The sequence below is a fragment of the Podarcis tiliguerta genome (assembly GCF_965153285.1).
Source record: "Podarcis tiliguerta genome assembly, chromosome: 9".
Taxonomy (NCBI): Eukaryota; Metazoa; Chordata; class Lepidosauria; order Squamata; family Lacertidae; genus Podarcis; species Podarcis tiliguerta.
The window spans coordinates 23,769,451-23,796,557 of record NC_139542.1 but is presented as its reverse complement, the minus strand read 5'-3'; the positions used below and the strand labels follow the sequence as shown (position 1 = coordinate 23,796,557).

General features: G+C 41.5%; 2 protein-coding genes across 2 annotated transcripts in view; both read left to right on the top strand.

Moving 5' to 3' along the window:
• ETNPPL (ethanolamine-phosphate phospho-lyase) overlaps nt 1–27,107 on the top strand; it is a 70,689-nt gene that overhangs the window by 23,996 nt on the left and 19,586 nt on the right. The window lies entirely within an intron of this gene.
• Nucleotides 1–27,107, top strand: part of COL25A1 (collagen type XXV alpha 1 chain) — a 303,953-nt gene that overhangs the window by 273,540 nt on the left and 3,306 nt on the right. The window contains exons 33-36 of the mRNA XM_083456875.1: nt 32–58; nt 977–1,030; nt 7,921–7,998; nt 12,282–12,320. Of these exons, the coding sequence (XP_083313001.1) occupies nt 32–58; nt 977–1,030; nt 7,921–7,998; nt 12,282–12,320 (198 nt within the window). The remainder of the gene's footprint in view (nt 1–31; nt 59–976; nt 1,031–7,920; nt 7,999–12,281; nt 12,321–27,107) is intronic.

The following is a 27,107-nucleotide window of genomic DNA, read 5'->3' as shown; positions in this document are numbered from 1 at the left end:
GCTTAACATAATTAATATGATTCTTTAATAGGGCAAAGATGGCGAACCTGGCCTTGATGTAAGTAATATTTATCATCACTTTATTTGTGTGGTAGGTACATGTTTGTTTTACAGCAATAGTTGCATGCTTGGAGCATGTTGAATTTCCCCCCATTTGTTGTGCATGACAATCATGCAGAGAATATACTAAACATTGCATTGTCGTTTGCCTTGAAAATAATCATAGAGATAGGAAAATAACATTGAAGAGTGTGGAGAAAGCAGTGCTAAGTAAGGGCAGTCTTGTAAATCCCACCATAAATAGTGCCACTCATAAGTGCCTACAGCAACTGCTGCTAACTAGAGCACCTGACAGATGATCACGGAAAGTTCTATTATAATTCTCCAGAGGCCTACAGATGCAGACAGTAGTGCTTGAAAATGTAACCGTATGGGGAGTGTGTGGCATGACACTCCATTTGTGATAGCAGCTCCTTACAAATTTCTGGTGGTTTTCACCATGCAGAGAACGTCTCTATTGCATGGTTAACAACAGTTGAAAGCTCATGAGAAGCTGTTTAGAGGAACACTTTGACACATGGAGCAGCCTCCATGCAGTTGTGTTTTCAAGCACCACTGATTGCAGGTTTTGATTTGCAACCGAGTGTATTTCTCAACAGAAGTTGCAGTTGGGACATTCCTGTTACGCAACTTCTTTTGCAGTGTGGGGAGGGAAATAATTGTAACCATTTTGCCTACTTGACAGAAGCACTTCTCTTTTTAACATTGCCAGTGCTAATTTGCATGTAGGAAAATAAGGGTGTCTTTTGCTGGGCATCTTCAATAACTTTCTTGCTATTATGCGCTTTCTAATTTCAAAATCATTTGGTACAGTTTTCTTGGTGTGTGTGTGTGTGTGTGTGGATAATTCAGCTACACAATACAGGCAAGCCCACATACAGAAGCCAATAGAGGTATTTTTGTTCATTTTTTATAGGGTTTCCCTGGTCCTCGTGGAGAAAAGGGTGATGTAGGAGAAAAGGGTGAAAAGGTGACTTCAATGCTATTAACTGTTGTTTGATTACTTAGCCTAGTCAGCTCTTTTGTCCCAGTCCTATAATTTGTCCCATTAAGCTAGACTTTTCTTCCTTCTGTGTGCCAAAAGCCATGTCATGGATCTTTGCTAGACAAAGTCATCTGTCAGAATGTGAAAGAAAGCTTCCACCCAGATCCCAAAAGGTCAGCAGTTTCCATAATGGGAGAAGAGAGGCTTTCTCCTCCAAGACTCCTGACAGTCTGTGTTTGTTTATACAGTAGTTACTGACAAGAGACATTGGAGTAGCAACACGGCAGGAGACACTGGGACAGATTGACAGCTTGTGTAAATCAATATAGGTCCATTGGCTTCAATTAAATGGATGCTGTATTTATACCTGGAAAGCATCTGGCTTGTTGCTGAGAAGACGAAAGCTAAACCAAAAACACTTTGAGCTAATCCAGAGAAAGTTGGGTACATTTCAGCTCTCAAAGTGATGGTTAAGCACACAATTAAGGGCTTAACTTTGTTGATGCACCTTCAGTGTGCCTAATTGTCATTGGATTGCTCCCATGTGCCATGATTGATCCTCTCCTGGCCAGTATGGGAGGTCTGGTGCAGGTGCAAATCTCTTGGGGATACAAGGTGAAATCAGATCTCTGTGCAGTTCGTTACGTATACTTCGCTTGCACTGGCAGAGTTCTGAAAGTCAGAGCTCTAATGTGCAAACAGGCCCCTTGCACATGCAAGAGATTCCCCAATCAGATCAGTGGACAGGACCTCATGAGCCATAAATCTAGTTCCATGAGCCCAGCAGAGCTTTAGGCTCACTTTGATAAAACAGCAGTTTTCCATGCAAAATGGCAAACTGTGTTTGAAACCTAGAAAATGGCATGTGACATGCATCTAAACTTAATTAGCTAAGGTTGTCATGGGGCTGTCAAGTATTTCTCTAGGCTAGCTATGCCACAGGGCTGCTTAAGATACTTTAGGGGGATCCCTGCAGAGTTCTACAATCTTCTAATGTAGCCAGGAGGAGAAGACCTCCCTGGCCACTTTGAAGGACTGCCCCTTGAGGACTGTGCAGATGAGCCCCTCTGTGCAGTTCACTGCCTCCTCCAACATCAGAATCCTCACACCCATGAATTCCACACTCTCGGTAGAACATCTGAAAGTTGTAAACATAAAGGGTCTTCCATGTGATCTGGAACTCTCATCACGTGAGGTTCCAAATTGTGTGGGAGCCCCCAGTGCATGAACAGCTATATGCACATAGGGACCTGTTTCACTGTTCAGTGAAACAACAGAGGTATGGGACATAGTCAATGACTATGACCGCCAGTCACGGTCCCACTTTCACCTTCATGTGTTCAATGTGAACAAGGGAAGGGGGAATGTCCATCCTTCAGCAAAGCGCTCAACTTTTATTGAGTTTTTTTAAAAAAAAACAACAAACCCCCCAAACATAGTTATTTTTATATTTTATGTGATTCTAAATATGTTTCATGTAAATCATTTTGGGATTAGAAGAGTGGTATACAAATGTCTTAAATGAAGAACGTAGTTAGATTATTATTTAATTCCCTTCTATTATCCGAACAGCTCTTTGAATCCAAGTCAATGACAGCAGCAGCTCTTTATGAATATTTTTATTACCCATTCAGAGCTGTGGAGAAGGACCATAGCTCAGTGGTAGAGCATCAGTTTTGCATGCAAAAATCCCTCCTTCAATGACTGGCATCTCCAGGTAGGGCTTGAAATATGCTCTTGCCTGAATATCCTGGAGAGCTGCTACTAGTCAGAGTAGACAGTGCTGAGCTAGCTGGACCCGGTGGTCTGGCTTCTTATGTTCTCTGGCATTTAAGTGAACAGACTTGTATATCAGAGACCCACAGATCTTTGCGTTGGGAACATTTTTAATATTAAAATAATCAGCTTCAGCAAGTAAGGGCAAGGACAAAGAAATAAGTTAACAGTGTCCAGTTTCTGGCATTCTGGCAGGTGATGTGCTTCTTATGCATTTAACTGGGGGGCAGGGGCTGTGGTGTTTCTCCTGAGCTTCTGCGGCCTCAGTTCTGTGTAGGTTAGGAATCAATATCTGCAAGGGGAGAAATCTACATGCCTATGGTTGCCCAGCTGTTGGAATCCTTCACAGTCAAGGTTCCACCTCCCAGGGAAGCCTATCACACATAGAGGTCTGTGTTTATAGCTTGTTGTTCCCATGCAGGGGAAAGGTGGGAAACCACAAAGTGGGGTAGTACTGTGGCCCTGCCCCCCTGAATTCACATGAGTACCACTTCACGTGTAAAACCAGGAAACAGAAAAATTTTATCAGCTTCCAACTGAGAAGCATTAACTGCAAACTTAAGAGTGAAAATGGATAGTTATTTAAATCATATTTATCTGAAGAATAACTGTTTCAGTTTCCAAAGCTAGGGAACAACCCTGAAATGGTGGTATAACACAGAAGCTTGTGCCAATGCCATTGTGGCAGTTGGTTTCCCCTTCATAACCATTTATTTGCTGTCTCAGTAAGTCTTAGGATGAGGCCATTTTACTTCCTTAGCCAGACCATTGTTTGTTGAAGTCAACGATGGCAAAAACTGCAAGGACAAACTGTATTGATTTCCCCTAGATTTTCTAGGAGTAGGAAATGAATTGAGATTTGGATTGAGATTTGCCTTTAAAATCCATAAATGCTTCCTTGTCCTTTAAACACTACCTCCAAATCTAAATCCTACATAATCCAGGGGGGTGCGAGATTCCAGGCACTTACCTAGTATTCGTCTTCCTTTGGAATGAGGAGTGGACACTTTAGTGTCTTAATGATATATGGTTTATTTACACATATAGACAACCTGAGCCTATGATGGAGGGGTTCACAGCATTAACACCCTATAAGGGTCTTGTTCCTTCCATAGCTGCAGACTTGGGAGCAATCCAGCATGGCTCCTTCTCTGGCTTCCCTGCCTACAGCTTTTGCATCCAGCTGCTATCTCACATCACTCAACTTTCCACTCTGGCCTTTGTCTTTCTAACTACCAGCGAGTTGATGGGAGGGAGTGAGCCCACCCATTTGCCCTCTGGTGCCAAACCGCTCCCTTTGTTTCCTTAATGGCAAATATTTAAGGCTACTACTTCACCAGGAAGCTAGCCTGGCCATTGCTTTTGTTATCACACTGAAGAAAAACACAGTGTTCCAAACAAAATAGAGTTACTTGAATCGTGGTTTTCTGTGTCCCCTAAGTTTCTGAATTGTTTCCCCCTAAGTGCCTCTACGTAATATTTTGGCACACAGACAAGACAGGCAAATAGTGTCATTCATATGATGTAATACAGTATATCTCTCCATGGAAATGTGTTTGATTCTCATTGGAATGTTTGTCCTATATGCCATAGTATATCATGTGTGTTGTGTAATTTCACTTTTCAAATGCATAATAGTATGATAATTATTATTTTTTACATTAACTTAAGGTGAGCTTGCAATTGGTTTTAAAGTATGTGTGCTCTGCCTAAGACATTGTAACATGAAAAAGCAAGTCTAGCAAACGTTTTATATTCTGCTGTAAATGGATGCATAATATTTTTTATGAGAAAATGGGTGAATGTTCATTTCCTTTATGTCAGGGATGGGGAACCTGTGGTCATACAGATGTTGTGGAATACAACTCCCATCAACCCTTGGCCATTGGCCATGCTGGCTGGAGCTGATGGGACTTGGAGTCCCATGGAATCTGGGGGACCACAGGTTTTTTAGCCCTACTATTCATCATCCTAATCCCTTTTCCCCTTTCAGAGGTGCATCCCTCCCTTCTCCTTTTACCTTGTTTCCTTACAATTCATCTTGTCCTTTTTTTACCCCTTTTCCTTACAAATTAAATCTTTCCTCCAACCACAGCCTTGACAAGCCTTCCTTGGTTGCTCTTTATTTTATTCTACTAATTTTCCTTTTGCTATTTCTCCATCTCTATGATATTCTTGATTTCCCCTCATTGCGTGTGGTGGGTTTTAAAATTAAAACAAACAAGCAAAGAGAGGCACTTTTGGTTTTTGTTAAAAACTGTGAGTGAGCCTGAAACTCATTTACCATTGTGATCATCTGGTCATTTGTGAGATCTATTTTAAATTAGTTCTCAGACTGTCTCCCCCTCTGGCTGAAAATAAAGTCATTTTCTCAGATAGCAATTCAGTCCACCTAAGCATCAAATCAGTTTCATCAAATCTGTGCATTAGCACAAAATTCTAAAATTCCTATAATGCACGCCCCTTAAAAAGCAGCTCCATTTTCAACCACATGGCTGGATTTTTCAGTTTCAAATTCAGGACACATAACTAAGCTCTGAAAGTGATGTTTTAATGAACACGTTCTAATATTGCGTTAGAAAAAGAATGTACATTGCAAAGAGGATCAGAGGATCTTTTGACGAAGAAGATTTCTTTTGAATCCTTTTGCAGGGCAGAAAAAGAGAATACATGCTTAATTCTCTAAGTGACTGATGGCCTTTTATTGAACTTTTTAAGAATGGGATTAGCAGAGCATATTTGGCCAAGACCCTTTTAGAACTAATGACAAAAACAGTCATTTGGGAACAGAAGCAAATTGACCTCATTAAAATCCGCTACAGATTTGGTTCATCTTATTTTCTCCTCTCATTCAGCTTTATTCTGTTCAGTGAAGCTGCACCACACAGATCTATTCAGTCCCTGTTAAGCTGAACTCCATCCTTTGGATAGAGGAAGCATTCCTAAGTATTAAAGTGCAGCACGCTTAGGACAATAGTTCCCTCATTGGCAGAAAGATTTTATGAAGAGAAATCCCAATTCGGAGCAATGTTTGCATACTTAGATAGATGTGGAATTCATCTATGCGCAATGTTTCCCATTCATTTCAGTGGAATGGGCAGCTCTCTCTGTACAAAAAAGGCATGAATTTCCCTCAGGTGCAGTTTACATTGCACTACATTGGAAAGGGGAGTGACTTCTCTGTGCTCTGTGGCTCAGTCCCACACAACACTAGGAGTCTGTGCACATACCGTATTTTTTGCCCTATTGGACGCACCGGCCCATAGGACGCACCTAGTTTTCAGGGGGGGAAATCAAGGGAAAAAATATGATTTCCCCCCCGCAGCTCTGGGAGTAGCGGACAGGCTGCACGCAGCCTGTGCGCTACTCCAAGACCTTCTCCCTGCTTTTGCGGGAGGTGGGGGAATTCCCCCACCTCCCGCAAAAGCCCACAGGAGCGGTGCGCGAGTCCTACGGGCTTTTCGACCAGGAGGGAAAAGGGACTGAAACGGACAGTCAGTCCCTTCTCCCTCCTCGGGAAAAAGCCCCCAAGAGGGGCGCGCTCTTCAAAGGGTGCGCGGCTCCTGCGGGCTTTTCTACGAGGTGGGGGAATTCCCCCACCTCCTAGAAAAGCCAGCAGAAGCCGCGGAGCCCCTTTAAAGAGCATGCAGTTTTTGCCTGCTTTTGTGGGAGGTGGGGGAATTCCCCCATCTCCTGCAAAAGCCCACAGGAGGGTTGGAGAGTAGGGGGAAGGCGTTGCGCGCCTTCCCGCTGCCCCCCATCATCTGGGGCTGGCCATGGGGGAAGCGCTGCTTTCCCCACCACCAGCCTCAAAGCCGGGTCTGAGAGTAGCGGGAAGGCGTTGCGCGCCTTCCCGCTGCCCCCCATCCTCTGGGGCTGGCGATGGAGGGGGCGCTGCTTTCCCCCACCGCCAGCCTCAAAGAGCAGACTCTCCTGGCTTCAGCGGAAGCAACGCAAAGCCTCCAGAGCACAGGCTTTGGAGGCTTCGTGTTGCTATCGCTGAAGCCAAGGAGCCTGCATTCGCCCCATAAGACGCACACACATTTCCCCTTCATTTTTGGAGGGGGGAAAGTGCGTCTTATAGGGCGAAAAATATGGTATGTGAAAAGGGTGTGGCTGGGGCAAATGCCCCTGTCCCTGGGAAAAACAGCATTTTCTTGGGAAAGAACCGTGAGAAAGCGGCTCCTCAACCAAGGTAAATGTACTGAGCCTTGCTGAATGTGTTGGAACTTGCATGTCTTCACGAGCAGGCTGATCGGGGTGGATTTTATCTGAAGGCACTTTCAGGTGCCTCTCTGACTCAAATGACCAACAAAGCATTCATGCTTTCAAGCCCTGCTCTAGGATTCAAATTGTTCATAATGATGACATCAGTACGGAAGCTAAGTAAAACCCAACTGATGCAGTTGTTGCTCATGATCACCATTTATTTTTCCACATAATGCATCATGCAAAGTAGAACACAGTGGTAAGTGTCCTTTCAGCCCTCCATTGGCTTAAAAAAAATATTTTAAAGCATCTCTCTCTTTTTTTCCCCTGAAAAGAATGAAACATTTCTTTTGTCCAAACCATTGTGTCCACAGGGGGAAAAGGGAAAGAAAGGCAAAAAGGGGCCTAAAGGGGAGAAAGGAGAACAGGGTGCCCCTGGATTAGATGCACCTTGCCCATTGGTACGTCTCACTTGTGTATTGGACATGTCTCCTCATACAGTAATATAGTAGGTCGCTGCAATATGAGGAGGAGCAAGCTAATGATATTGTCTAATGCTGGTATTCAGACTGAAGAGCATTTAAAGAAATGGTGACATTTCATCTAACTCTTTCCAAAAAAAAGTGAAGATTTTAAAAATAGAATAGATACTAACGGCAAACATTTCCATAATTTGTGGTATAAAGGCTTGCATTTGCAATTATTAGCAATATTTTGTCATACAGGTCACTTGCTCTGCTACGTGGCTTCTTTCTGAGAAGCAAAATACCAACATTATAAGCCTCTTGTTAGCTTGCTCCTCCTTTTGTTCCTTCCTTCTTTGTTTATTCCAGCGAAGTCAATGCAAACTATATTTCTTAGTAACGTTGCAAGTTAATCTTTACAAACAGGGATTCCGAGGAATTAAGGGGGAAAAAGGGGAGCCAGGCCAGCCAGGCCTGGATGGGCTGGATGCCCCTTGCCAATTGGTACAGTATTGCTCTTTCCTACCAACCCGCATGCAATTCCTGTGTTTCTAGTCAGCTGTTTCCAATGTAAAGTTTAAACTGACCAGACTTTACATTTACATGTCCCCGTACATGCATGTGCATGATCAAACTGGCTGCTTTGGTGATCGTAACAGTATCCAGAGATCACAACATCCTATCAACATCTGCAACGTAACACTAAGCACTTTGCGCCCGCCACCATACAATGATTCTGAGTTTGTTTTATTCCAGCCTTGACAATAAGTGTAATTCCCACCCACCCTACTTCAAGATTGCTTGTCTCTCTCCCCATCCTCACCACCACCACCAAAATGTGTTCTATCCCTACTTACAAGAATGAAGTTGCCCTCTTTGCTGACACAAACCAGATATATAAACCACAGGAATGCCCAATTTAAAGAACGTATCATTTTTATTCCTGCCCTACACATTTTATCTTAGCTCATTCCTGAACATGTTCCAAACTTTTAAGTACAGTGGTACCTCTGGATACGAACGGGATCCGTTCCGGAGCCCCATTCGCATCTAGAAGCAAATGTAACTAGCGACGGCACGTCTGCGCATGCATGCGTCGCTTTTCGCTGCTTCTGCACATGCGCGTGACGTCATTTTCAGCATCTGCGCATGAGCAAGCAGCGAAACCTGGAAGTAACACGCTCCATTACTTCCAGGTTGCCGTGGAGTGCATCTCGAACGCGCTCAACCTGAAGCGCATTCAACCTGAGGTATAACTGTATTCAGACTGCTTCAGACAGGCAGGGGGAGGAATTAATCTCTAATCCAAGCCACTTTAATGCGAGATCATTTTTTATTCCCTGCAGTAATATTAATATGGTAGCTCCACTGTGTACACCAGGGGTAGCCAACCTTTTTATACCTACCACCCAATAATGCATCTTTCTTGATGGTAAATTTCCTTACCACCCACCAGTGCCCGATGGAAGGAGGATTCAGCTTGTGCCGTAGAACCCTCTACCGCCCACCTAGAATCCTGAAACGCCCACTAGTGGGACGTAGGGACCAGGTTGACAACCCCTGGTATACACGGACACCCCACTTCAGTAAGCACTTGAGGGCACTGGAATTCAAGCACACCTATGTGTGCCTATTCATTCGTTACATTTATATCCCGCCTTTTCTCCAGGAAGCTCAAGGCAGTATACGAGATTCCCCCCTCCCCATTTTTCTCCTTGCAACAACCCTGTGAGCTAGGTTAGACTGAGAGACTGTGGCTTGCCTAAGTCACCCAGTGAGCTCCAAGACTGAGCAGGGATTTATGCCTTGGTCTTCCATATCCTAGTCCAGCCCTCTGACAACTGCACCACACCTTGTTAACTTCCGTAAATGGGATAGCTTCTGTTTAAATGAAAGGGAAAATACACACACAGGAAGGAGCTCTGTTAATGCACAAAGGATCAAGGCCATGGCCTCTAATGTGTACCATATCTGTTGGACAACAGAGCTGCTCCAGTCTGTTCTATGCTAACAGAGTTCTCTGCGCATGTATGAGTAAAGATATCCCCCTGATATTGTTAGTGAGAAATGTTTTTTGATGTATTAGAATAGGCACTTTAATCAAAATCCTCCATGGAGCTCTCTACTGCTGCCAATGTTAAAAATATGGAGACGATGGTATAGGTTTGGGTTTTTGTTGTTGTTGTTTTTTGCCTAAAATTATATAGGCATTTAGGATGACTTGGAACTAGTCTTTAGGACCTCACTAATGTGTCTGCAGTCCTATGAACAGTTCCACTCTTATATATTGGAATGCTACACACTTCTCAGACATTTGTAAGGAGTTAATGGCCTGCAGCCCAAAGCCCTCACTGTCTTTGTTTCTTAAATGTTTCCAGTGTAACAGTCTTTCCTTTGAAACTTAATTTCCCACAATATACACAACAGTTCCCAACTTTATGTTAGCATGAGTTCAAGCTCCTACCTATACTAAAATTCTACTCATCGATCCCTCTCCCTTGTACCAATCTGGCAACACTCTTTATTTTCATTATTATCAAAATATTATTATTATTATTTTCATTCATTTTAAAAATCAACATTATTTACACATTTCTAGAAAATGCCAAAGGCTTTTTAATGGTTAGCAGTTACAGCTGATCTGCATGTTCTGATACTGTTTGTATAGTTTAAGCACGAATGTTAAAGTTAAGTAGGTTTTATTTCAAGCACAATGTTTCTAATCTAAGTTATCAAATGAATATTTATCTGACTACACAGTCCATGTTATATTTGGTTTGCCTCTGATTAATGATAACTTATAGTTTATGTATTTGGTTGCAAGTAAATCAAGCATGCCTTCATGATTCGTAAAGGGGGGGAAGGTTTGCAGTATCATTTCTGTCTGGAAGTAAACAGAAGGCAGGCAGCTATAGGACAAACTTAATAGCCACTAGCAGTGTTGTTGTTGTTTGCTCAAATTATTGAAGATCTCCCAAAAGGAAATTTGTTGGCATATAGAAAATCCAAGTGTAAATTACACAACTGCCTTGACCTTGAATTGGGCCCACTCACAAACTATTTCAATATTTCCACTTAGACAATGGAACTGCCCGTCCTGTTCCTCTACCTACATGTCTCCCATGTTCTTCCCAAATTTGCTCCATTGGGGAAATACCAAGGACAGATGTGGGGGTGAGGTGGGGAGAGGAGAAGAGAAGAGAAGAAAGGGAAATTCCATTAAACAACCAAAATCCTTGCACTAGTGGTAGGAAGCACACAATTGGCTACTGCCCAATATATTTTAAAAGAATAATAAAATGACTTGTCACTGTGGACATATTTGGCCAGCTGCCCAGTGAATAGAAAAGGTATTTAAAATGGGGGGGGGGGGATAAACAATCCTGTTTGCTCCAATGGTTCCCAGCATGCCCACGCCAACTCAGGTGCTCCAGCCCCCCATCATCTGCCACTTTCTGATTCCACTGAGGCCAATGAGGATGGTAGAACTTATATTCAGATACTCTGAAGCCCTATGCCAGGGGTCAGCAAACTTTTTCAGCAGGGGGCCAGTCCACTGTCCCTCAGACCTTGTGGGGAGCCGGACTATATTTTGAAGAAAAAAATGAACAAATTCCTATGCCCCACAAATAACCCAGAGATGCATTTTGAATAAAAGCACAAATGCATTTTGAATAAAAGCACCCATGTAAAGACATGCTGATTCCTGGACCGTAGGCAGGCCGGATTTATAAGGCGATTGGGCCGGATCTGGGCCCCGGGCCTTAGCATGCCTACCCATGCCCTATGCATATGTTACTCATGTGGAGGGCAACATTGTAGTCAATACCTTTAGCCCCTCTTCTAAAATCACATCTCTTCTTTCAGCCACTCTGCATTGCATGTGGTTTTTTGTGAAGCAACTCCAAATGCATGAGCTCCTGCACATGCGTAAGGGCTTCACGTGATCAAGACACCCTTCCCACTAACTACTAGTCATGATGGCTATATTATGGCCAGTATCAGAGGCAGGATGTCTCTGAATACCAGTTGCTGGGGAATCACAAGAGGGTAGTGTTGTTGCACTCATGCCCTCCTTTACGAGCTTTTCATGGGCATCCGATAGGCCACAATACTAGTCTGTTCTGATCCAGGACTCTTCTTCCACTCTTATTGTTTCTGTGAATTTAGTTTTCATTAGTTTTCATGTAGAGAGTTTTAATTCTAAACACGTTCTTACTGAAAATAAACCAGCATGTTTGGGTTTAGCTAGCCTACAGCTGAATTGATTTACTCCCGGGAGAGTAATTCCAGATAGAAATGATACACTCTTGCTCATGGAAAGATTATTCTGAATAGTTTTGTCATTTTCCAAGCCTATCCTGTCCTGCCTAAATGGACTAACTAGTCCAGTTCAACTCCACAGTTGATCCAAGGCAGTAAACTGGTAAAGGCCACCTACAACATCCTTCTTGCTGCATTGGAACTCTAATTGTCCTTCCATTACCACAATTACATATGGATCAATGGAGATCTCAAAGCCACAAATAAATTTGCATGAAATAAGGCACTTGCTAATCTTTAAAGTGTTCCTATGGTGGTTAATTGTTTTTCAGAAAATCCAAGGAACACAGGATTATGTGTGTTAAGAGAATCTTCATGCATCCCACCCATTCTTCTGCTGAATGTTTCAATCTTACTTATCTTCCTAAACAAGTTTTCATTTGTGAGATATGGAATGGTGTGGGTGTGGGTGCTTGTTGAGAGATGCTGTTAAACCTTAATCATGAACTTTGTTCTTCAAACAGGGACCAGATGGCTTACCAATGCCTGGCTGTTGGCAAAAGGTGAGGTGCTGAAAATCATCTTGTATGTCCACTTTTTATTAGGCAGATTAAGTTTGGACAATCAAGGGGAATGGCAGAATTTTATCAAAATCCTTAGACTGTAGAAAGGAAGATTTTGCCAATTACCTCTAGACTTTAAAACTGTTCTTGGGGGAAACAGCGGCAAGGGGGAGTCAGTCCAAACTGTCCCATTTCCCACTCATGGGAGATCAGAGACAGCTCTTCATTCAGCCCATTACTTAGTTGAAGCAGACATTTGAGCTCATTACTAACCTTGCCAAAATGTTGTTTCTTTGTTTTTTGCAGTGATGAATCTAACTCTGCAAGCATGAAGTTGTGTATATAACACTCCGCTCTTGTATTTATAGTTGAAAATGGAACCATTGATTTTACAAGTCTGAAATATGTTTACACGTAGCTGCTTCTACTTGTATGCAGTAGTCCATGTGTACCTCTATTCTTCACATACATCTGCAATTCAACAAAATATAAACTGCAACAAACTTGCAAAATCAAGTATTAGTCTCTATACAGAGTTAATCTTTACAGAGTGATCACTCATAGACATTTGAGTTGTTTCTGCAGTTTTCCAGTTTTTTCTTTGTTTGTCTTCTTTTGGGCCTGCATGGACAACAAGTGCCATGAACTAGTTTACATGAAACTGTGACCAAATATGAGCTCAGTGCTATGAAACGTACTGTACGCGATTGCCATTGGAATACAGTGAGTTGGCTTCCATGTTCACCTTCATCAATCTAATCACTGGATCATAGCTCACATATTTGCTTGTGTTGACTAAAATCAGAAGCATGACTCGTGTGCCAAAACAGCTTGTTGTGTGATCATCCCCGTGAGCTACAATGGTTGCTTGCTGTGACTTTTCATTCAGACACCTGAATTGTTCTTTTTTGTCATCTCAAGGGAGTCACACCATGGCTTATTGCAAAAAAATGATAAGAGGAGGAAATTAAGACAATGGTCTTGAATTTGGAGGGAGCTGCAGTTCCTTCCAGCGGTGGATGGCTTTCAGTCTTCTGGGTTATGAAGCCACCTTTGTCAAAAGGGTGAAACCTCTTCATCAGCCTCTGTTTGCTTGCACTCCTCGCAGTCACAAGCCATTCAAATTGGGTGGATTTCAACACTAGTCCCTGTTGACTATTTAACCAAGGAGGAAAGAAGCATGAAGATCTTGCTTTGCGAGTAGGTTGATGAAGCTGCAGAGAGATACCAAAAGGATCATTTGATGATAGGTCTCAGTATCGACATGACCATTTTCAAGGATTGGTGCAGTATTTGTTTCACATACTGCATCTTGAGATTTTTGAAGGCAAGGATTCTTGACAAAAGATACCATGAAATGCCTAAAGCAATGGAACAGACATGACTGTATATGGCTCGCCATTTGAATTTTAGAAGTTCCTGATGAAATATCAAATGCTTATAGGATTTTGGAAAAATATATTTTATTTTATTTGTGTTTCAGTTCGCTATCATCCAGCAGATACATGCTTCCTGAAATTTAAGTTCTGAAAAATGCACTTGTGTTCAACTTCTTTCAGTGTTGTCTTTTTTTGGATCTATAAGGTCTTTACTGCTGCAAAGCAGGGATTTGTTTCTTTTTAATTCATATGAAAACATTTATTCATATACCTTTTTTTCCTTCTACAGTTGTCCTGTTTTGGGGTTCTGTAGCCCAAAGAGTATGCAATAGGGAAAGAATATTACATGACAGTAACAGCAACATTTTTATCTCAAATGTATAATGAATTTCATCTGAATTTTAGACTGCAATCCTGTGCATTCTTCTCTGGGACAAAAACCCATTGAATTCAGTGGAACTTCTGAATGTGTTCCGATTGTGTTGCATATTGTTTAAAAAAACAGCTTTCATTTCTCTGTTTTGAACACATCTGCTTAACTTTCAAATCTTTAGACTTGTATTCATAAAGTACATTTGTAGACACCCCGAGAAACTAATTTATGTTGCAATTTTTACTTTGCTTTTTTTAAAAAACCATTGCCAGTGTTGAAATGGTGATTAAACTTCTATGTACATTCATAAAAAAGTCTGACCAAATAAGAGATTTCATACATGTGTGAAATAATGTGAGGAAGACACAGTCATGTGTTTCTGGAGACAAGCATCAGTTGCTCCAGAAATGTCATGTGCATCACCTCATAATGATTCCATTTCCAAATAATGGCTACTTTGGACATCAGCATGATGATAATATGTTGCAGCAAGCCTTGGGCTCATGCACCTCCTCTGGTACATGTGCAAGGAGAACAAATGCTTACATTTTCATTTGAGATGAACTGCAGTATAGTATGCTACCCTATCCCTAAAGTATGGCTAATCTTAAGTGCATATTTAAGATTAACCACAGTTTGTTTAGGACTTTGAGCATCAATACAAGCTGCAGTTAATCTGAAATTGGAGTGCACACTTCAAAACTCCTCCTCACTACTGTGCCAGGGGGCAGAGTGGAGTGCCCAAACCCAAAGCTCACCAAAGATAATTGTCATCACAATAAACTATCATGTCTGAACCATACCATTAGCTTAGTACAGTACTGCCTTCTGCCCATGAATCAATAGTATCTCCAGAACGCATTTGTACTTTTTACTTCGGATTTCATTTTCATAATGTTTCATTTTCATTTCAGATTTCATTTTCAGAATGTCAAAACCATTTAATGAAAAGAATATCCCCCTCCCCTCAAAACAACTTCCTTTCCCACGCACCCCAAAGAGCTGGGGAAATTTCTTTTCAACAATAACTGCTTTAATGCTGAAGCTTTTGTCTTAATAGTTCTAACAAATATTTTGCCAAAGTTTCAGTGATGGCCTCTGAGCAGCAAGAGAAAAGAAAGATCAGGTGCTCAGGGAACTCAGAAAAAGGATGCTGTCTTTGCTAACTGCTTTATTTGTTGTTGCGATTCTGTTTTAATTTTTACTGTAGGCTGCCCTGTGTGTGTAGAAAGACAGGATTTAAGCATTTTAAATAAATGAGATAAGTTATATTGATCTGCATGTGTGTGCATACAGGTGTACACACACACTAACATTAATGCACACATGCAAATAAAACATATCTTTGAACAATTTATCCACAATGCAAGAAGTTTGTTATTGCATCCCAAGACATTTAATGCATAATTTTAAATATGTTCTGATGTCAATATTCATAACCAATCTCATTATGTAGAAATGGAGCCTGTCAACTCCCCGTGTACATTCCAATGTACATTTTTATTAGTTTGTATTTCAGATTATTAAGGCACAAGTGTCTCCATTCATCCCTCTTGTGATTTAAAACAAGAGGGTTATGAGCCTTCCTTGTCTGACTACAGAAGGTTCCCTACAAGACTAAACAGAGCCATTTCCCCACCCTAGCACTCATACAATGCACAGATGCACACAGAGGCAGTGTGTCAAAAATGAAGAATGTGTGAGCTCTTCTCATGTTCCCATTTAACTCTTCCTTTCCACTTGGTCAAATTATGCCAGATCTGCTCAAGAAATGTGAGCAGGTGGAGTGGTGAGGCTGGATCAGATGTAAGGGCTACACGCAAACCTGTAGCACATCCTTTAGTGTCCCAACATGTGGCTTGCAAGCAAACTTGCCAAGGGTCACAAAATGGAGCTCCATTGACCCCTATGTCGAACCCTTAACACACATTTTCAATCCACTTTAAATGAGCTAAAAATGGGGTATCAACCACTAATTTTAGAGTGAAATTAAGTTCATGAATGGTGTCTTTGAAAATAAATTTGCATGCCAGTCTACTTTGCTTTATCTGCCAACCACCAATTGGCATACAGATCAATGTAACATGTGATTTTATATAATCACAGAAACAGCTGCCAGCAATTCCCATTGTAGTCACCAATCATTTTGATATATTTAGCAACAGACAGGTATGTACTGTGTGAACTTCAGGAGAAGGGAATCAGTGGTCCTCCAGCTGTTGTTGGACTACAACTCCTATTTACAGCTAACCATTGGCCATGACAGCTGCGGCTGATGGGACGCGAGTCCGACAACACCTGGAGGGCTACTGGTTCCGTACGCCTGCCTGAGTTGGTTTTCATTTTCTTTCGTTCCCTCATTTATTGCTCCATGAGTTTGGCATACATCTGCTTAGAACTGGCCATTCAGTCATCTTAATTCTTGCCCATTGTAATTAAAATGCTTTTGCTTGTTAGCAAGAGCCCATTCCATTTTGAAAACGCCATCCTAGTAGAACTACATTGTGATCTGATAAGTCAGTTGATAAAGAGTGTCTGATTTTTAAAAATATCTGTTGCCTGATGAAAGTGCAAATGTGCTCATTCTAGCCATAGAATCACTTTTGGAAGACATGCAGTGCCTTTTGTGTTGATCTTTGACAATTATTTTGGTGCTATTTTTTCTTCTTATTGTGTGTCTCTAGTGTAGCTGTTTATGTTTTGCTGCCGCAGGTTTCCTTTGCTTAAAACCTGCAGGTTTGTTGGCGGTGTGATCTTTTTTCTTTCAGTTCAAACATTGGACACAGCTTGAGTTTACTTAAGTTCTGCAACTCCAACTTCTTGTTTCTGTGATTATTTTTCTTTTGCTGTTCCCCACCCCACCCCTCAACACACACCTCCCTGCAATATTCATTTGGTGTCCGTCCTCATGGGTATCTTTTACTCAACAAAGAAACAGCATGCCTGAAACCAACATGTTTCAGATTAATCTTTCCTTTAGCTCCATAAATGGAGAAGCTGCTTTCCTTTAATTTCCATAAACTGAGGAATTGTATCTTCCAGGGTGCTTACAGAACAGATAATTGCAAGGGATGATGTAGGACCACAGTTCATAATGAAGCATTCATTTCTCTAATCTGTTTGTAATTTTAGAATAACAGAGAGATGTTATAGAGAGGTTGAGTGATGTCATGTTCCATATTGTGTCTATAAGAGGCTTAGATACAATCAAACTCATCCAGAGGTTTCAACTGTGTGCCCAAAGATCTCCCAACTACTTTCCTATGCTGTTCATTTAAATGGAGGGTGAATTCATGTTTTCACAAGTTGTGTGTGCAGACTTTCCATTGAAGTTAATGATCATGAAGGAGCTCCATGTGTGCCTCAAAGCACCCAGGGCTCTTGAAGTAGAGTTGTTGTATTTCTTCTCACTGTCAAATGACTTTTCTTTATGTTTGCCTATGTATCATGCTATAAAGACTTGAAATGCATTGTTCTTCATCGTCAGTATTATGTACAGGCTTGAAAGTATTTTAGTTTTATATGGGACTGGAAAGATATCTATTAGGCTTTGCTGTTGCGTTACTGTTTAATTTTGTTGTTTCTGGGTTGTTGCTTTCAATTAAGGGAACCCAGAGGTGGAATTTTGACTTTTGGTGCAATAAAAATGCCCCAAAATGTTAATGCTGGCTAAGAACAGGCAAGAGGCGATCCAGTAACATTCTTGTAGGTTCTGAATTTATTCACCGTACAGAACTGCTGGATGCAACTCTGGTTTACATAGGGCATTGTTAACTATGAGAATACATGGTTGGATTTATTTTGTATAATGGAATTGTTCTGTGTAATTATTTTTTTAAGAGTAAAAGCTACAAGAATGGGTGCACTCTTCTACAAGAGAATGAGGTTTTTGATGACATGTGTTTTCTTTGCAAGCTTTCTAAGCTCTGTTACTTGACTGTCATACAGTTATATCTGTATCTTTTTGTTTTACCTAAAAAGAGACTTTTCCTTTTCACACCAAAAACTACATTGAAATAAATAAATAGAATAAAAACACAAGTTGTGTCAACATGGTCTCCAGGAGCTTTGAACAACGAGACCTAAAGCTGTTAAAAGAAACATCTTTCTTTTTTTTCTTGTGTGGCATCTCAATATCAGTCTGAATGGTCCAGTGCTATGAAATATACAATTCATTTCTGAAACTGCCCAATGATTGGCTAAACACTGCCGGGGTGTGTGTGTCACATTGATTTCTGATCATTGGTGTCTGACCATGTGACAAGGTCACCCAAACAGCAAAATGGATGCTAAAAAGGATGAGGTTTCTGTAATATTGGGAGTTTGTTTGCATTTTTTTAAAATATTGGTATTTGAAATGCATCCTGTTTACTATGCTGCTCAGAAATAGAATTGTCTTTTCTTGGATTACCAGGGGGCCTTATTCCAGCCAGGGACCTTCAGTGTTTACCTTTAAACCTTTTTGCTGAAAATCCATCTAAATCTACTCAGTCACACTTGGTACTGCTTTGAGATAATTTGGAAGCATTTGATTGGGAGAGGGGTTTATTTTAAATGTTGTTAATGTTGGCCACAATCCTTTGTCCAGCTCTCCAGGGCATTTCCAATAAAACGAAAGGGTGCTACACAATAATACTGTTGCATGCAATCCCAATCTCCAAGTGTTGTGAGATTCAAGGGGTTCCAAGCACATATTACCCAGGGTTTGTGTTTCCTTTTGGAATGAGACACAGATATATATACAGCCTGAGCCTACGATGGAGGGTTTCACAGTACCAACACCTCAAGAGGGTCTCACAGAGCTGCTTTCCTTTGTTCCCCTGAATGGCTCATCACCAGGAGGCTAGCCTTGCTTGTCCAATAATTAGAACCCTTGATTAAATACTAACACTTGCTCAATCCAGGGATTTAGCGGGGTCTGGCATACAGCTTAACTCCCCATACTCAGAACAATACTATCAAAGCCTTATGCAACTTTCATATTGGAGCTTGTGCAGGAGAGCTTCCCAATGGATTTTGCCCATTCATTGTGGATATTTTTCTGTTGTACATGTTTGGGAAGTGTAGTATAATGCAACCTGGTAACAATTTTTAAAGGTGTATGTATCTGATCATTTTTCTTTTTGGAAAATATTATATTTTTAATTTGTGTTTTTTACTTTTTTTAATTGACCTGTATGTGCAGTTATTTTGATATTTCATAGCAGTCTTTCTTAAAAGAAGATGATGAGATTTGGAGTGAATTGTCACTGTGGGAAACATTACATGAGTCATTCTCATATCACATATTCTGAGTGTCATTTCACTGTAAAACTATGGCTGTGTAAATAATTTCAAGGCTTAAATCATCACTTTTGATTTGTTATACATTTTTACTTAAGTGTGGCTTCTGGTTCAGACATAATTCAAGGCTGAGCCAAATGAAACAGTATGAATTGTTTCTTTTCTTTGTCAAATTCTCCTGGTTTCTCCTGTTCTTTGCAGTTTTAAAATTGTTCCTGTTTCTTTGAGTTTTGTATTTGGTTTTTGTTCCTAGCTTGTGAGAAGTTGATCTTCAGAATTATTTTTACACTATTTATGACTTATTTTCATAATGTAAAAAGTGTGTAATTATTAAACTCTTAATCTTACTATTGAGGGTGTTTTGTATTTTCTCTTTGCTCTCCCTGAGTTGTAAAAACAAGCCTGCCGTTTCAAGAAAGGCACCCTTTGCACAGTGCAGTTTCTGTGATAGTGTCTTTCTAAATGAGCAACTATTTAAAATATTAATCTGAAGAAATAGTTGGCTTAAATACCAGTATTTTACTCCAGATGGTCTTGAATATACAGTGGTGCCTCGCAAGATGAAAAGAATCCGTTCCGTGAGTCTCTTCATCTAGCGGTTTTTTCGTCTTGCGAAGCAACTCCATTAGCGGATTAGCGCTATTAGCGGTTTAGTGGCTATTAGCGGCTATTAAAGGCTTAAGGGATTAGCGGATTAGCTGCTAAAAGGCTATTAGCAGCTTAGTGCCTTAGAAAAAGGGGTTGGGGAGCAAAAAAAAATTCCAGCAACTCGCAGGACATTTTCGTCTTGCGAAGCAAGCCCATAGGAAATTCGTTTTGCGAAGCACCTCCAAAACGGAAAACCCTTTCGTCTAGCGGGTTTTCCGTCTTGCGAGGCATTCGTCTTGCGGAGCACCACTGTATTGGCCGGTGTTTGCCTCTGCCTAGCATATGAAATTTCAAAAACACTAAAACCTTCCATTTAAGAGTGTGCTTACAAATTTACTCCTTCACCAAACAGCTTAGAAACTGCAAGAACTCAATTCATTCCTGCTGCCTGCTTCTTAACAGGTTAACTGAGCCACAAAAATCCTTGCCTTAGTATCCCATGACTGCTAAATTTGCTCAGGAAAATGCTCTAAAATCACTGGAGCTTGGGTGAGGGCCTCTGTCAGGGGCACAGACTTGCCCCTCACCTTGAGAGGACCCTGCGTCACACGACACATCCTGCCCCCACCCAGTGGCAGCAGGGGACGATCTTCACCCTCCATGCACCCACCCCTCCTGGCTTGGCCCCCTCCCCACAAATGTTGAGGGGACCAAAGCCCCTTCTGCCCCCTATAGTTGGTGCCCCAGCCTCTGTCAGAAAGGTTTCAAAACCGTTTCTCAAACAACAACCTCCAAAGGCTTTTTGCTTTCTTGTACTTTTTGGACCATGCTGCATTCTAAAACTTTCATCTTTCGATCAGAGACTTGGAAGAACAACTAGCATTCAACCAGCGTGCTGCTGCCTGCTGTTCTGCTCTTTTAAATAGCTCTTCTCCACAGGGTACTTCACATATCGGTGTGTACAAAAACCACTCGTGCTTCACAGCATCTTGCATTTAATCTAAGTTCTGTAAATTTACAATGTTCTGTGATAGAGATTCCGCCTGAAAAAAACTTTTATATTTTATTTTACTCAATACCCCTCATAGACTGCCATCTAGCGGTTCAGTCATACAAACACTTTTCAAAACTCAGATATGTTATTTTGATTTTTCCTACTGCTGACCCAATGTGCCTTTCCTATTAAAAGGGAAAGGGGGGGAAATAAAACCATAGTTATATGTAACATAACCTTTTCAGATTCCACAGCTCTGAAAGGTCTGTTCATCTTGAAATTCTGCTCTGATAATAACATTTCTGGCAGAAGCGTACCTAGGCTCTCTTGCATCCTTGGCAAGGAGATTTATCAGCACCTCCCAAGGCTTTTTTCCAGCGGGAACTCCTCACTGAAAGTAAAAGGTACCCCTGGACGGATAAGTCCAGTGAAAGGTGACTAGGGGGTTGTGGTGCTCATCTCGCTTTCAGGCCAAGGGAGCCGGCGTTTGTCCACAGACAGCTTTCTGGGTCATGTGACCAGCATGACTAAACCGCTTCAGAAGCAGTTTAGTCCTCATTGGAACTTGGTTCTGGCCCCTCTCAGGGGCCATTTTGTTACCTTAACAACCCATACTTAGCAGGCCATTCCCAGGCTGGCCTGTCTATTCCAGCAATTTAATCCATGCTGGATCCAGGAATTAGAAGGGAGACTCTGGGCTACAGCCGACCCACCAGTAAACTCATAACACTATATTCCCATTGAGCATTATCCAACATTAATCATACAGCCATTAAATCAATAGATTTCAGTTATGTCTGTTGATTTAAATGGGTCCGCTCTGAGGATGACAAGCATTGGATATCACCCATTGAATTTAGTACTTGGAGCAGGGTACTCCTGCAGAGGATTGTGTTGTAATTTACTCTCTACCCTCATAAATTAAGGGGCCTGTGCATTAGATTAAGACATGGCTCCCCAGGTTTCCATCATTTATCAGCTGCCTCATTCTCTAATGTTTGATTTGGGAAAACACAGGGAGGCCCCTGCGCTAATTATATCTCCTGTGCAAATGTCACTGCATGCTTTCAGGCACATAAATATCCTTCCAACAGTAACATTAAAGATGCAGACAACCCATGATTAAAGCAAAGGGGTGAAATAATACAATGTTCATTTTTAAAATAAAATCTCCCAAGCTTTTATAGTCCATAATCAAAATTTTTGCTCAAAGGAAATTATTTATTTCTGGACGTCGCGTCACAGAAAATGAATTATTATTATTTTGAAGGCAGCCCTGTATACAGAAGTTTTTAATGTTTAAATTATTTCTTTTTATGTTTCTGTATATGCTGGAAGCTGCCCAGAGTGGCTAGGGCAACTCAGTCAGATGGGCGGAGTATAACAACAAAAACAACAACAAATAATCACAGAGCTGGAAAAGGTGCAGAAATGTTATAGATCAAGTATAGTAGAGAGACTTCACTCCCCCCCTCCAAAAAAAAACAACCTCTCCCCTATCAACCCAGTGTCATAACAATCTGCTTTGTGAAACTGACTGCTAATAGATTCAGAACAAAATGCTTCTTCACACCATTATCTATGGAATTCACTGCCACTAGGTGCCCCCTTGCTTACATTATCTAAAAAGGAGATTGGCCAATTCCATAGAGCAGCAGTAAAGAAACTCAGGTCTGGAGGCCAAACAGGCTTCCCGATCTGCTCCTATAATTCTCCCCACACACCTCACTTGTCTGACTTAGAATCCCATTTGTTTTTGCCTGGCTGGAATGTGTCCTTGGACTCTGTTAATGCCTCTTGCTTGCCTAGATAGAAACAGCCATGTGTCTATAGAAACTTGCCCACTGTATCAGTGTGAAATTTGCATTCCTTGCTCCACCCACTTTTACCACTGGCCCTGCCCACTTCTGGGTCCCCCAGAAGCGGATGTGCCTCTTGGGTTGAAACATCACCCCATCCCCTGCCATAGCAGATAGGCTTATAATTGGTTAACACTCATGTCATGCTAGCTTTATGCTGGTTCAGAAGCAGAAAGGCATTGCATAGCAGTTTATGGGAGACCATCAAGAGGAGAGGGCTTTTGCATATACCCAATATAGAACAAAATTACAACAGGAAAAGAGGGAAAAATAGGGAGGAAAATGCAAAAACAAAACGCCAACTTACTCCCCCTCCTCCCTCCGGGATGGATCAGTCTACTTAAGTTTCGTGGAATTGTAGAATTGGAAGGGACCCCAAGGGTCATCTAGCCCAACCCCCTGCAATGCAGGAATCTCAGCCTAAATGAGTCTATGATATCAGTGGTTGCCATTCTTCAGAGTTATCAGTAAATTATTTTATAAAAAGTTATCACGCTTCAACAAAATCACCAACATCATTTGTATTATTCAGTGCATGCAATCTGTTTCTTAATTTTTCTGCTACAGCAATCAACCATACCTGTTGTTTCCAATGAGAAATACACAGGTATTCTAATACTTTCCAATTCTGTGCCACCAGCAGGCAGGCTGTCACTCAAAGAAAAGCAATCAGTTCTTTATAACAAAGGTCAAATTGCCCTTCTTTAAAAATGGTCAACTAATCCCAAACCTAGGGACGCGGGTAGCGCTGTGGGTTAAACCACAGATACTAGGGCTTGCCGATCAGAAGGTCGGTGGTTCGAATCCCCGTGATGGGGTGAGCTCCTGTTGCTCGGTCCCTGCTCCTGCCAACCTAGCAGTTCGAAAGCACATCAAAGTGCAAGTAGATAAATAGGTACCGCCCGGCGGGAAGGTAAACGGCGTTTCCGTGTGCTGCTCTGGTTCGCCAGAAGCGGCTTAGTCATGCTGGCCACATGACCCGGAAGCTGTACGCCAGCTCCCTCGGCCAGTAAAGCAAGATGAGCGCCGCAACCCCAGAGTTGTCCGCGACTGGACCTACCGGTCGGGGGTCCCTTAACCTTAAAAATCCCAAACTTGGAGTACACTCCATATGTTGAAACTTAATATAATTTATCTCTGAAAATACCCTCTGCCAGAAAGGCTTTATATGCTATTGTTGCCTTGATGTCATGATGTTGAAGGAATCTGGCTGGCCGCTGTGTAAGGCAGAATACTAGACCGGATGCATCCCTTTTGTCAGATCCAGTGCTGCACCTCTAAAATTCTTAATAAAAATTAAGTTTTGTAATTAAAACATAAAATCACAACTGGCCAAGGTGATGTGAATGTTGTTTTTCTAGTTGTATGTTCAAAGTTTCTAGATCTCATTAGGCCACTATTGTCCATATCTGTAACAATCAGCTGAAGTCATAGGCTTCTCATGCCCTCAGGCAAACATTTCCCATCACCCCTAGATTAGACTTCTACAGACTCAAAAAGAAAATAACCCCCAGTTCTGGAAACAAGCACTGGCAGATTGGCATGCTGTAGGCTTCTCTCTAGAAACATGCTCTGTCACTGCTTCCCACCTCCCTCCGCATGAAGGAATGGAAAAACACTACCTACATCAACAGTAAAAAGTGCCAAGCCCATAGGCGTTAAGCCAGTATTTCCAGTTAAAGTTCTCTTCAAAAGTTCTTAGCCAACTATTTAACCTTGATTTAATGGTGCCATTACGCTGAGAATTTTCCCCATCCACCCACATGGGTGCATCATGTAAATTTGCCCCCACCCACCAGCTGTTAACTATCCATAGATAAGAAGTTCCTGGTAATTTCATTGTTTCAGTCCTCTTCATTTGCAATTCCTTGTTTACACTTCAGCAGGAGGTAGAACGGTCAATGAACTTTCCATATTTTTCACTATCTCTTATGTGATTGATTCAATGATGGGCTCTTAATATTCTTTAACAGGAGAAGGCTTTTGAGGGGAATTATCTCCTGCCCGAAATTCAGCATTACCTTTAGGATTGCACTGGTTACATGTAGTGACTGTTCCCTACTTGCTGGTTTTAATTACGCAATAAAGGCAGAAACGTGCGCAGCCAAAATCAACAAGCCTTATGTTATTACATATACTTACTGCTTTTTACGGTGCACGTGATGAGGGTATTCACATGTGCCGTTCATTCTGCAGAATGTGACACCTTTCTCTCGCACGAAATGTAAGTCTCCAAATGTAAATTTGGAACGCTTTTCAAGCAGCTGTAGAAATATACGATGCAGCAGGTGCTCAGTCAGCTCTGTACAAGGAAGAAAAGCAATGAAGAAAACGACGTAAAAATCCTGGTAATGTAGGCAAAAGGGTGCTGAGGATTGTTAAGAGACCCCGTAATCCCTTGCAGAGCTACAATTCCAAGTGCAGCTTACCAAACAATCCCTCTTCCTAGGGAATATCAATATATAAAAATTAGCATATTCAAAGTTTATCAACGTATTTGTTACAGATGTGTGGAGTTCTTTAAGCACCTAGCAATTGTCGTCCATTGACTAAATAGCCTCGGGCAGTGTGCATACAGCTGAAAAAGTATTCATTCCAAATGAAAACAAGATCAGCTTTAGTGGCACTTCTTGGCCACTGCTAAACTGATAAGTCTCCCCTGATAAGTAGTGTTTGGCTGATACCCCTTGCATGTTTTTAGGGGCCCTTGATATTGAGGCTCTTTGTTACCACTAGAGGGCAGGCATTGACAAGGAAGTGTGTTGTCCTTAAGAGCCCTTATAGATTCCCTCACTTGTTTATTTTCATTATGAGGCACTGAAACAATGCCCAGACTTTGTTGGTTCTTGTTTACATTTAGTTCGAAACCAAAGTTTGTAACTAGGTCACCATTAAGCATGTGAGCCCAGAGCTACAGCTCTTGCATCATAATGCAGAACAGTTGAAAAAGAAAATTAAAGGCAGTAAAAAAAAAAAAAAAACAGCTTTGGAGCACAAATTAAGACTGCCTAGAATTTCAACAGCCTGGCTGGTTTTAAACCAAATTGATTATTTATTCTGCCAGGTTTTCGGATGCAACCAAGAAACAGATGATGGAACATGTGTAAAAGCGCAAAAATAATTTCTGTTTTATCTGAGCAAACCCATGTTTCAGAATATAAATATTGGTTTCATGATACCCACATGGCAAGATGGGAAGAAATTGCACTCCAGTGGTTTGCACGTCAAATGGGCTCTGCTGGTGCATTTGCACCATGCAACCTCACTGCTGTGTTGCCCCTTGCCCTCCCAGTACACCACAGCAATGGGAGGTCAGGTAAAAGGCAGAACCACTCTGCTCCACCAACCTCTACTGCTCAGAAGACACAAAGTTGGCCATTGGTTCCATCTCCTCTCTCTTTCTCAGAAAGGGGAAGCTTGGGTTCACTAGAGACTGGAAGTAATAGCCCACTTCAGAAAGTAATTGTATTCCTCTGCTTCTTGTTGGCCATTAGTCTTTCCTTTTCCAATTCATTCCACTTGCAGAGCAGTTGACACTATTCTGATTGCATTTGAGTTCTTCATAATAATGATGCAAAAAACCACACCTGTCCTTTGTAGGTCTCTGGGCCATCTGACTCACTTTATAATGACATCCCCCTTTCTTCTTATTTCTTGAGTGGATTTAGAATCTGCCAGCTGATATGCATGATCACTTCATTCATCTGATGAAGTTAGTTATGGCCCACAAAGCTTGGGCCACAATCCATCTGCTAGCCTGAAGAGCCACAAGACTCTTTGTTATGCTTTTCTTTTCTTTTCTTTTCTTTACTATAACAGACTCGGGTGAGCCCATTCCTGAAACTATTTATGACAGCTTATTTGTGCCAAATTTAGGAAGGGTGTATAGAAATAACTTTCCAAAATGCATCCATATCTTCAGTAGCCCAGGTTCATAGAATCATTGAATTGTACACTTGGAAGGGACCTCAAGGGTCAATTCATCCAACTCCTTGCAATGCAGGAATCTCAGCTAAAGCATCCATGACAGATGGCCATCCAACCTCTGCTTAAAAACCTCCAATAGAGGAGAGTCCACAACCTCCCAAGGGAGTCCATTCCACCGAACAGCTCTTACTACCAGAAAGTTCTTCCTGATATTTAGTCAGAGTCTCCTTTCTTGTAACTTGAATCCATTAGTCCTGGCCCTATTCTCCAGAGCAGGAGAAAATAAGCTTGCTCCATCTTCCATGTGACAGCCTTTTAGATATTTGAAGATGGCTATCTTATCCCTTCTCAATCTCCTCTTTTCCGGGCTAAACATACCCAGCT